This window comes from Leuciscus leuciscus, assembly GCF_965113295.1.
Source record: "Leuciscus leuciscus genome assembly, chromosome: 10".
Lineage (NCBI taxonomy): Eukaryota > Metazoa > Chordata > Actinopteri > Cypriniformes > Leuciscidae > Leuciscus > Leuciscus leuciscus.
The window spans coordinates 34,393,722-34,405,125 of record NC_138734.1 but is presented as its reverse complement, the minus strand read 5'-3'; the positions used below and the strand labels follow the sequence as shown (position 1 = coordinate 34,405,125).

Sequence of the window (11,404 nt, the reverse complement as noted above, 5' to 3'; positions counted from 1 at the left end):
CACCTGTTCCATTTTTAGCTAAACTTATTTTCATTTTAAGTTCATTTCCATTCACAGTTCTCGGCGCGCAGAAATGAATCTTATGAGTCGAATCATGCAGCGCGAGTAGTTTTGCAAGATTCACGAACGAATGATTCATCAACTCACATTGGAGCGTATGATATTACTTGATATGATATAACATCTCAAATTCATTATTTCGTCACTTCCAATCAGTAACTGTTGTGTTTTTGTTAGGCCTAACTTACATGACAACGTCAACATACACAATTATGAGTTTTATTGTAATCAGTGCTATTTCATAAAAATAGTTAAGTGCTATTTTTTTTATATATATAATTTTTATCTACTATAAAGTACCAATATTGAATTTTAGTTGCATTGTCTGTGAAAAATCATAAAAAGTCAGTTTATTTGAATAGCTACACTTTTTGCAAGAATTTTATTAACTGTGTCTGTTCTGTTGCAGGTTTTTTGGTCTTTATAGTTTGAGAGTTTTCTCTCTGCCTTGAGCTCAGATACAAATATGATGCATAGATATGAAATATATGTGCCCCAGATGCAACCATAATGCAATCCAATAAGTCAGGTGTTTGCATGGCCTGCTGAATTTGCTTTTGCTGCCCTCAAATGGTGCAAAGCCTGCACATGTATTTTTTTTCCTTTATCCAAAGTAAAGTGGAAAACTTTCACGTCCTTGAAAATGTATCGCCATAAAATGTATCAAGTTCACAAATACAGAGCATTCCATATCAATCATAATAGAACATCAAATTTTCTCTAAACTGTTACTATAATATAGGAAATATAAATGCAGTGTTGGGGTAACGCATTACAAGTAATGTGAGTTATGTAATCAGATTACTTTTTTCAAGTAACTAGTAAAGTACTTTTACATTTACAACAAAAAATATTATTGTTATAGTTCTAGAATAAATGTGGGTAGGCCTATACATTTACTCATCTCACTTGCACAAAAACAGATTCAGTATTCCTCAAAATGGATAAAAACTGAAATGCAAACTCAACTAAGAATATTACGGCTACCTGCAATATTTAAATATGTTAAATTACACAAATATACTTTATGCATTTAATCTGACTTTATTAACCAATGTCTTTGCTGTTGACCTTAGATTATCCAATTCAACCATACCATTAAGCAAAAATGATTTCATTTAAACAACACATTTGTGTGTGTGTGTGTGTGTGTGTGCGTGCGTGCGTGCGTGCGTGCGTGCGTGCGTGTCTGTGTGTGTGCGTGTGCGTGTGCGTGTGCGTGTGCGTGTGTGTGTGTGTGTGTGTGTGTGTGTGTGTGTGTGTGTGTTTTGCTGAAGAAGAGTGTTGAACTTTCTTCTCTTGTGTCCTATTCTTCTCTGCAGTCCAGAAAAGCAGCACAGCTGAAAGGTTTGTTTGATATGCGCCCTCTACTGTACAGGCGTGAATTTGGATTTCTTTCACTTATTCATTTCACTTTTGATGTGAAAGGACCGTTACATTTGCCAAAAAACAACATTAAAAACATAACAACATAAAAAAAAACAAGAAAGCAAGCCCAGGCCAGGTGAGAAATGTAACATGGAAATGTAATGCAAAATTGTAAAGCATACCTTTAAAAGTATTTTTTTTTTTCCAAAACATTTTATATATAGGCTGGCACATATACTACATAATCAAACTCCCCTTAAAGTGCAATAATATACATTGTGATAATTATAGATTTTAATGCTCTTTTAGGAAATTATTTATTAACATTCTTTGAGGTTTCAATCAACTGATTCAATATAGTTATAAAGTTTGAGAATAAAGCATAAATATGTACAAAAAGACAACTTACAAAAAGTTATATTTTTATAAAATGCTTTTTATGTTATTGCTTTTAGGTTAGGGAGAGACCATCTATTTAAGATGCCATGCGGGTGTAAGCACTGAGGCTTTTGGAGGTCTTTTTTTGGTCAGACACAGTTTTCTGTCATTCATCTTTCACAATAATAATGTATTATATAATATCATCTGGGTCTTATTTAGAGCCACTAAATAAATGAATTATTGGGGGGAAAGCTTGCTAGCCTTTATACAGACTGAATATCCTTCAGACACAAAAATGTGTTTTCCAAAGTGGTTTACTCCATCTAGTCATTAATTGCTTATACACACTTAACAATGTCAGAAAACAAATATAGTTAATGGTTTTTACTGCAAAACAGGACAACAAACTTTTGACAAGATTTGTGACGTAACATAGATGTAAGTTTTATTTTAAATTACATAGAGTTTGTATTTACATTTCAAAATATGAAATACATTAAAGATAAACATTTTTATGCTACAAAGCAGTAATAAATATTTGTATTATGGTGGGGGGAGGGGGAAACAAAACATGTAAAGATGATAAAACAACTTAAGACTTCAAAATCAGTTGTGATACAACAAATCTGCTGTTTTTTAAAGGTACACTAAGTAACTTTTTTGGTTTAAAATTAACAAAATTTAAACGATTCAGTAAATCCTCAATCCTTCTTCCAAAACGTGTTTTTGTCTCACCCTGATTCATTACCCTGAATCAACATTGGCTTGGTTTTTCGTAGATGGCAAGAACTGAGGGGTTTTAAATGTTGTAAAAGCGAGATGGCGTTTTTATTACTCAACAGGTTAGAAAGGTATTTTATTGAACAGATAAATTGGCATACCTGTATGTAGTTCTCTGAGTTCATTGTAAAGCATTATCTATTGTGAAGGGTCAGTTCATACGGTTGTTGTAGCGCTGCGCTGGATTCATTTTCAAGGAAGTACGGTGTCCATTAATGGGTACAGCTACAGTAACGTCTTCAGCTAGTCAGCTTGAGATCCTTTCCATCTAAACTGGTTCTCTTAAGTGTAGTAGTGAATGTTTTATGAGCAGTAGGATAATCTCTCTCTTTTTTTAGTTATGAGAAAGAACCATATTCATCTGCAGTCGCACAGAGCCAAAGCACAACCAAAACAACGTTCTTCCACAAAATGCAAAAGTTACATAGTGTACCTTTAAGTTGCTGGTCATTTGTGTATGCCATGCTGCAATGTCTGGTCTACTTTTATCTAACGCGCCAGAGAAAAGCACTGTACAAGGTCAAAGGTTTGAGGTGGGATCTTTAGTTTGGAAGGTAACTGAAGTGCAGGAGTGGTGTGGTCATGACTGGGTTTTGCAGGTATGCACATCTACCTCCTCTTCGCAGTCCCTGCAGTGAACAGCACAACACCAGTGGAACTTGCACTCACACTTGGTGGTGCGGCTCACGCGTGATGTGTCATAGCCCCGCCCACAACACATGACCTCACAGCTGTCAGCCCCGCGGGACGTACGGTTGCATACTCGCCCACCTGTGCCCACAGATCCTGCAACAAGACAAAGATAAAATGAGACATCATAGGATTTGAAAATGAAACGGCCACATTAAAACTGTTCAAGGTATAAGTCCTCACTCAAATAACCATGTTTCCAACATACTGTATATGCAGTACCGGTCAAAAGTTTTGAAACATTACAATTTTTTTAATGTTTTTGAAAGAAGTCTCTTATGCTCATCAAGTCTGCATTTATTTGATCAAAAATACAGAAAAGAGTAATATTGTGAAATATTATTACAATTTAAAATAATGGTTTTCTATTTTAATTAACTTTAAAATATAATTTATTTCTGTGATGCAAAGCTGAATTTTCAGCATCATTACTCCATTCTTCAGTGTCACATGATCCTTCAGAAATCATTCTAATGGGCTGATTTGATACTCAGTTATTATCAATGTTGGAAATAGAACCTGTGATACTTTTTTCAGGATTCTTTGATGAATAAAAAGTAAAAAATAACAGCATTTATTCAAAATAGAAATATTTTCTAAAAATATAAAAACGAAATGACTGACCCCAAACTTTTGAACGGTAGTGTATATTGTTACAAAAGATTTCTATTTTAAATAAATGTAAATTTTTATTCATCAAAGAATACTGAAAAAAAGTATCACAGGTTATAAATAAATATGAAACAGCACAACAGCACAATATATATATATATATATATATATATATATATATATATATATATATATATATGTATACAGTTTAAAAACATATAACAAAATAAACAATTACAACAACAACAATAATAATAATAATCTTATTCTTTTATATATTTTAAATATAAAAATGCTTTTCTACAAATACAAATTGATCATTCTTTTGTGATAAGGCCAGTGAAAATATTAGAAGGGCAGGTAAAATTGTTACTACTGGCCTAAAATAGCCAAACCTACCAATTAAAAGAAGTCATCCATCCACATACTTTCAGCCATTAATATTGATACATTGTACTGCTAGAATCTATTAATGTAGTGAATATTTGAACAAATTCCTGAAGCAAGCAGACCTCGACTGAATAGTCATGTGTAGTGCCTGGCAGATGTCTGATAGTGTCCAGACAGCGCTGTCTTGAAGAGGCTGGGTTTGTCGGCACCATGTAAAAGGATGACCGCTTGGTCCTTGGTCAGATGAGGGACTGATGATAGAAGCTATCAAGCATTGCTCTGGGTCTTCATCACGTACTCATTTCAACGGCTCTAATCTCAACAACCCCGCCCTCTATGAGGCTGACGCGTCGCTGATTGTTGCTGATACAGAAATTGCTAAAGACCTTGTATAAACCCTTGCTTTAATGCTCCCTCTGAGTGACAATCTACAGCCTTTGTTTATAAAGATCCCTTCAATGCCAATCAACCCTCAGAACTATACAAATAACAATTTTTCTTGTGGTTTAACCAATTTAGAGTTGGTTTAGAGCAAGGTTTTAAGATGAGAACAATCCTACAGTGAAGGCCTAGAACTGCAAATCTATTCAGTAGCACCAGCATTGGTATGTCACCGCTGCTCTATTGAACTCAATTGCAAGTAGGCAGGCATGTGTCTGGGCATGACACAGCCACTCCCCCCCCCCCACCCCCCCACAGCAGTTCATCTGGCTGGTATGCTGGGCGGATATCGTTTACATCATGGCCAGCCTTTACCTGAGCGTGGATCTGCTTATTGAATTAAGATGAGGGGGTGCCAAGAGATGAGTTTAACATGTGTGACCATGGTGAGAGCTAGTAATTGATTTCACACTTATGCAGTAGAGGTATAGTCTATGTCTCCTAAAACTGACATCAAACAGACTGCCCCGCCGAGAGTTTCTCACAAACCACCGTGCTAGAGAGGTCAGCACTAAAATATGGTCGTCATGATTTTTTTAAATGGACCTTCAAAGCTAATGAGAAAAAAATGGACAAGATTAAAAAAAAAAAAAAAACATTACATTAATATCTTAATATCCGAATATTCTGACATCATCATGTCATTTTAAAACCTGTATGATTTTATTTTGAAAAATATCTCGGGCTGCATCCGAAACTCACATACTCGTTCCCTACTTTATATAGTAGGCGAAAAAAAAGTAGGTGAAAAGAACCCGGATGACCTTCTACTTCCTGCAAGTTTTTGAAGTGAGCATCTGATGGATACTTTACTATTCCAATAAGCCAAGGGAGAGGATTTGTAAATGACTGTGAAGCGACACAAATGACGCCGAAAGTCACATGACAACATGATGGATGTAGCATGTCTGGATAATATTCATACTACATACATTCATACTATATAGAGCATACTTTTTTAATGGTCACAAAGTAATTACTCATTCATCTATTTAGCAGACAGTCTCAGCGTGCGATTTCGGACTCAGTCTCAGTGTTTTTTTTTCCTTGTTCATACATTAAAAGTGAGTGAGGTCCAATGTTATTTTGGACCCCATTGACTTCCATTGAATTGTCAAAAAAAATGTCTGGTGTTTTTTTGTTTTTTTTTTGTCTGCAGAGGAAAGAGGTACAATAAAAAAAAAGTCACACAAGTTTGGAACGACATTTTTGGATAAACTAGCCTTTTAACTGTTTTTCCAGTTTTATGATCATGCAAAATTGATATGCTTATAAATGGGCAGTTATACTGACATACAATAAATAATAAATACCTAAAGTGGGTTCAACCTTCATCTCAGGGCACTTAAAAGAGACATGACCTACCTCTCTAAATATTCCTGCCAGTTTTAGACAGAAAATATAGAGGTGCCGCCGTGGAAGGCAGTGATTTATAGCATTTGCGCGTAGGGATTAAATTTCAGCTCCCGTTCTGCCCACAAAACTGTGGTAATGTGTCTAAACACAGCGTCACCTGATAGCAGGGATCATCTGCAGTCTGACAGGCACCCCCTCCCTTACTGCTTCCCACATAGGTACACCTGGTGTTATTCAGTATGTACACACACACACACACACACACACACTAAAAAGTAAAAAGAGATAAACCTCTGCCTTAGGGAGGGAATCTTTACCGGCATTCAGGTTACAGGATTGGGTTATGACTATTGTGTATGTAATAACCAGCTAAATAGCTCCCGTCCTCTGATTACAACGGTGTTTGGGGGCAAAGACTAATGCCTTGCTGATTTTGAGCAGAGAGTGTGGGAGTCTTGCAGGGTGGAGACACAAACAATGGGTTATGAAACATGTTGGAACACTACAGATTTGATATATCAACTTAATTCACCTCTTGAGGAAATAATTAAAAGGATAGGTCACCAAAAATGAAAATTCTATTATTATTGACTCATTTAAATTACTTTCTTTCTGATGCAGCACAAAAGACAGTTATTTGAAAAGAAAAAGAAAAAAGTGTCCATACAATGAAAGTCAATGCGGTTCAGTGTTGATTTGGACCCAACTGACTTTCACCGTTAAGACATAAATAAAAAAAAAATTGAAAAGTGAATCATTCTTTTTTGGGGAAACCATCTGTTTGGGTTATGGTTTTCCCCCAGCACACTTACCAGATTCGTGGTCCCATATACAGTAGTCAGGTGAGTCTTCAAAGTAGACAAGGTCATTTTTGGTAGGCCTCTTAAACATCCTGTAAGCACTGGTGAAGCCTGTTCCATACTGGTTCATCACCACCTGAATGGCATTGTTGTACTTTTTGCGGAGATAGTCACCAGTCTGCCTGAAGTCTGCCATGGCTAACCAGCAGGTTCGTACATTGCATGAGCCACTGACACCATGACACTTACACTCCAGGTTCATAAAGCGCTTCACTGCCTGTAAATAAAAAAGAAGACAGTGTCAGTAGTAAGCCTCAGACTGCTCCATCTCTGAGATTGCATGACAATATGGTCACGGATTATGATTTGTCAAGATTTCATTTCTCAATATGTGTCTCAACAGCTGTTTGCAAGAACACGGCCTTGTTACCTTCCTCCCTGCACGGTTGTTGTGCAAGTTCATGAGCGCTCGTGCATCTCTCTCCTTCCTCTCCTTGGCGTCAATGAAGACCTGAGTGAACTTGATAGCATGGTCAACATGATCGCTGCAGCCACCCCAGTCGAAAGATCCCTTGGCATCACGAGATGAGCCTTTTTTTCCGGGGTCGCAGGAGCAGTTTTCTAGTTCACCCTGACTGCACGCCCTGGCCAAGGTGTAGACCATTCCTGCTGAGGAGATGGCATAGACAAAGGCGGCCTCACGACTGCCTAAAAAAAGAACACACACACAGGAGGGGAATAGCGTTTAGTGAGCATAACATTTTTTGCATAAATTAGAGAGGAGCAGGTAATTATTTAAAATTAAAATGTTTTTGTGTGTAGTATATACACACACAAAATTATATATATATATATATATATATATATATATATATAAATATATATATTAAATATATCATTAATATTTATTATAAAATGATAAAAATATATATTAAAAAAATTTTTTATAATTAAAATATAAGAGTTTATAAGACATTACATTTGTGAAAGTATATCTATGTATCTATATACAGTATATACACACACACAGACATAAAAAATACATTATACATATTTAATTTGATATAAAATTCATTTAAATTACTTTACTTTTACTTACAAGTTAATTTCTTAACTTTTGCATAGGCTATTTTTTATTAATATATACACAGACGTATAATTATTTTAAATTTATGTTATATATTTCATTTTATTTTGCATTTTATATTATACAAGTATTATACATATTATAATAATTAAGGTAATAAAAATCATAATGAATTAATACTCATAATTCATACGTTTCTGTTTACAGGTCAAGTCGATTCCTAAAATAAATGCTGACTTTATAAACTGAAAACCTACTAATCTCATAATCCATTATAGAAATCTAAGGTTTACTTTAGAAAGATATATATCTTAGAGAAAAAGTGTATGTCTGAGTTTGAGCATATGTGTGACGGAGATCACGGTGGGAAGCATTAAGAGAGGGAAGAAAGAACAACATTAACAAGCGACCGCCTGAACAAAAGTTATAAGCTGCAGCTTTTCACATGTATACCAAAGATGTTTCCGTTCGGCAGCTTTGTCAGACTGAAAGAGAATGCCTGCCATGCAATTGTTTTAAATTAGTGAGCTGACATTGACAATAAGTAGATTCTCACAGTGTCACAGAGAAGTCTTTCTGGGAGGTCTGAATACCTTAAAGCAAGAAGATTAAAGTCAGAGGTTTAACCTAACTTTAATGTGCAGAGCAGCTTAGAGGCCTGGGACACAGAGTTACTTTGAGGATGTTCCCATTAATATGATTTTACGCGGGATGAGAAAATAGAGCAAGAGACACTTACAGTTGCAAACCTAAAGTCACAAAACTGGCAATTACACCTAGTTAAAGCATCAAGCTGCTGAGCAGTTCTGAATGAACTCACCAGACAATAATCCAGCCTTTGTTCCCCAAACTCACATAAATCTTGAACACAATGAAAAGTAAAGGATACACTTGCATGCTAAGTGAGACTTTTGTGAGTTATCGATTCAAATTACATCTAGACATCTTGAGATGATCACAGAACAGTATTGTGTTGTGTATGGGTCAATTACATGACTTTTTCAGATCTGGATTTAGTTATTTAAATATATAGCCCTAAAATGCAATGCATACAGATGAGACAATGACAAGAATATATATTTTCTATTATAAACATGTATTTACACTTAAAATTAAAAAAATTCTGGATTGTTTCAACACATGTTTGGGGTCAAATATGGACAAGCCCAACCATTGGGTTAAAAAAATGAATTACAAAATTTAAATCAATATTTGGGTTTGAAACATTGGTTGAAACAGCCCAGCATTTTTTTGTGTAAATAATTGTGATATGTCTTATGGGACTTAAAGTCACAGCCCATGTGTCAGATTTAACAGTCTGGAAACGGGCAAAAAAAAAATATATATAAAAAAAAAAAAAATAATAATAAATAAATAAATAAATACAAAGAAAAGAAAATATCTTATTATTTCTTTAAAAAATGATTTGCAGACAAAGTCAGTGTGGTATAACCAACTTAAATAAAATGTTACGGTCAACAACATTTTGTTTTCAAGAGTCAATAAATCGACACAGTTTTGTAGAAAATGGAATAACAGTTTTTTTAGTTTTTTTTATGTAAACTAAAATTTGCCACATGTTTTAAACTAGTTTTTTCTCTCCTTTAATAATGACCTCATACATCCTTTGATCCTTGTGTCTCATAAGCCCATATAGGCTACTATCTTTTTATACTATCTAAAAAATCTAAAAAATCAAACACACTGTGCTGCACACACAGATGAGCAAAGTAGGGTCAAAAGCACACCCAGTTCATCAAGTTTTACTTTCTGTAATAGGATCTGATATCAGATAAGGAATTTCACTGAGTGCAGAGAACACACTGTATGTACAACCCTTATACACTTGAAACAATACACTTATGCCTTACTCACTTCGATGCAGAAGCCTCCCAAAAAGATTGTGCTCGCGCGCCATGGTATTGCAATTCCATCGGTGGTTCCTGAACTGGTGCTGACATTCTCCAATCCAGTTTTTAATTCCAGCTCCTATAGCCTGCATCACCTTGGGATGCTGGCGGCACAACTGGCGTTGTTTGTTAATTAACCCCGGGATGTTGTCGCACATCACTTGCGATCCAAGAGTGCCCATGTACCTGCATAAAAGATGAAAGCACAGGGAATGAGCGATGGGAATCTCTTAAACACAGTCTTCAAGTTTCAACACACAACTGCGTACTCGGCACATTCATTTCACAAAATAAAATTTCGCGTAGTTTAATTTTTATAATTTTTTTTTTTTTTTTTTACCACATCGTTCTCTAAAACTATTTACATTTCTTAACGAGAAAGCATTACTAAAACATATTTAAAATAAAACAAAAACTGTACCCACCACCACGATGCGTCGACCCTTGATGTGAACCAGCAAATTGCCACGGACAGATAAAAACATATTCCACTTGGCAAAAAGTTCATATTATAAAAATTGTATTGATACACTCATTCGTTCAGGCACTTGCATGCGGTTTAACAACAAAACAAATGAAACATCGAATGCTGAGGCGGTCGGAGCAAATTGGTCATTTACTCTCCCAGATCAAAAATCAAGTGGAGTGACGCGACACAAGTGAGCTGAGCGTCAAAGCATCGTGAAGTGTGATGTGTGATGTGTGGCGCTGCACACACAGCCTGATGCTCGTCCTGAGGCTGAAGTGGCTGAAGATAGCTGATGATCTCCTATCAGGTTTAAATTGCTTACACAAGGGGTGGGCGCAGTCCTGCCTCAGGAATGAAGTGAAGAAATTAGATGTCTGAAAGTATCTGTTCAGGCTAGCTTGACACCAGCCACAAGTTTTGGCTTATTTCCAAAGCAGCGAAAGTGTAGAATGTGGTCCAACGTGAAATGCCTATCCATACCCTCCTAAATCCTATAAATAATGCATTATTATTATTATTATAAGGCCTGTTAGGCAATCTCTTTATTTGTATTATTATTAAATTGATCACTCAGTCCATTTATGCATTAGGCCAATTAAATTTATTGTCCTATTGAGAATCAGATTTTTTTTTAACCTTGAAAAATATCTTTCTCAGAGAATAAGGCTTAACTAACTGAAAGCACACTCATCCTCTCAACAAACATGTTCCGCTCTTGATGATGTGCATTGAAATTGGATTATCACATTCTTTTGAACTTTTCACGAACTGTTCAATTGTCGCACAGAGTTTCCTCTATCTTTGATCACTAGTTATGTGAAAGAATTAATTTGTCCTTCTTCCTTGTATTGTAAGGTCCTTTCTACTGATGGGAACCAAGATTATTAGGAAAACCGGATTCTTCTTGTGATCCCCGTGAAAAGGGCGCGGTCGCGAGAGCGTGGAGAAGACTTGTCATCGGTAATATGATGGAATTTAAATTGGCCTAATTTCATCCTTTTCAAGTCAATAAGGAAAGACCATTCTGAATCCTCTCAGTGGTTTTTAAATATCATTATCC

General features: G+C 35.6%; 1 protein-coding gene across 1 annotated transcript; it reads right to left on the bottom strand.

Moving 5' to 3' along the window:
• Nucleotides 1-1,346: 1,346 nt before the first annotated feature.
• Nucleotides 1,347-10,669, bottom strand: wnt2 (wingless-type MMTV integration site family member 2). Its single transcript, XM_082181595.1, has 5 exons — nucleotides 10,301-10,669; nucleotides 9,841-10,061; nucleotides 7,309-7,586; nucleotides 6,891-7,155; nucleotides 1,347-3,375 (listed from the first exon to the last, which is right to left on the bottom strand). The coding sequence occupies exons 1-5, from the start codon at nucleotides 10,381-10,383 to the stop codon at nucleotides 3,170-3,172; spliced, it is 1,053 nt and encodes a 350-aa protein (XP_082037721.1). The 5' UTR covers nucleotides 10,384-10,669; the 3' UTR covers nucleotides 1,347-3,169.
• Between the last annotated feature and the right edge of the window lie 735 nt (nucleotides 10,670-11,404).

What these genes read in the sequence shown, in the direction of transcription:
- wnt2 (XM_082181595.1), bottom strand. Translation starts at nt 10,383, where the DNA reads ATGAACTTTTTGCCAAGTGGAATATGTTTTTATCTGTCCGTGGCAATT. An exon ending in ACAACCGTGCAGGGAGGAAG is followed by an intron (nt 7,156 to 7,308) that starts GTAACAAGGCCG and finishes TTTTATTTACAG; the next exon opens with GCAGTGAAGCGCTTTATGAA. An exon ending in TATATGGGACCACGAATCTG is followed by an intron (nt 3,376 to 6,890) that starts GTAAGTGTGCTG and finishes GTCTTGTTGCAG; the next exon opens with GATCTGTGGGCACAGGTGGG.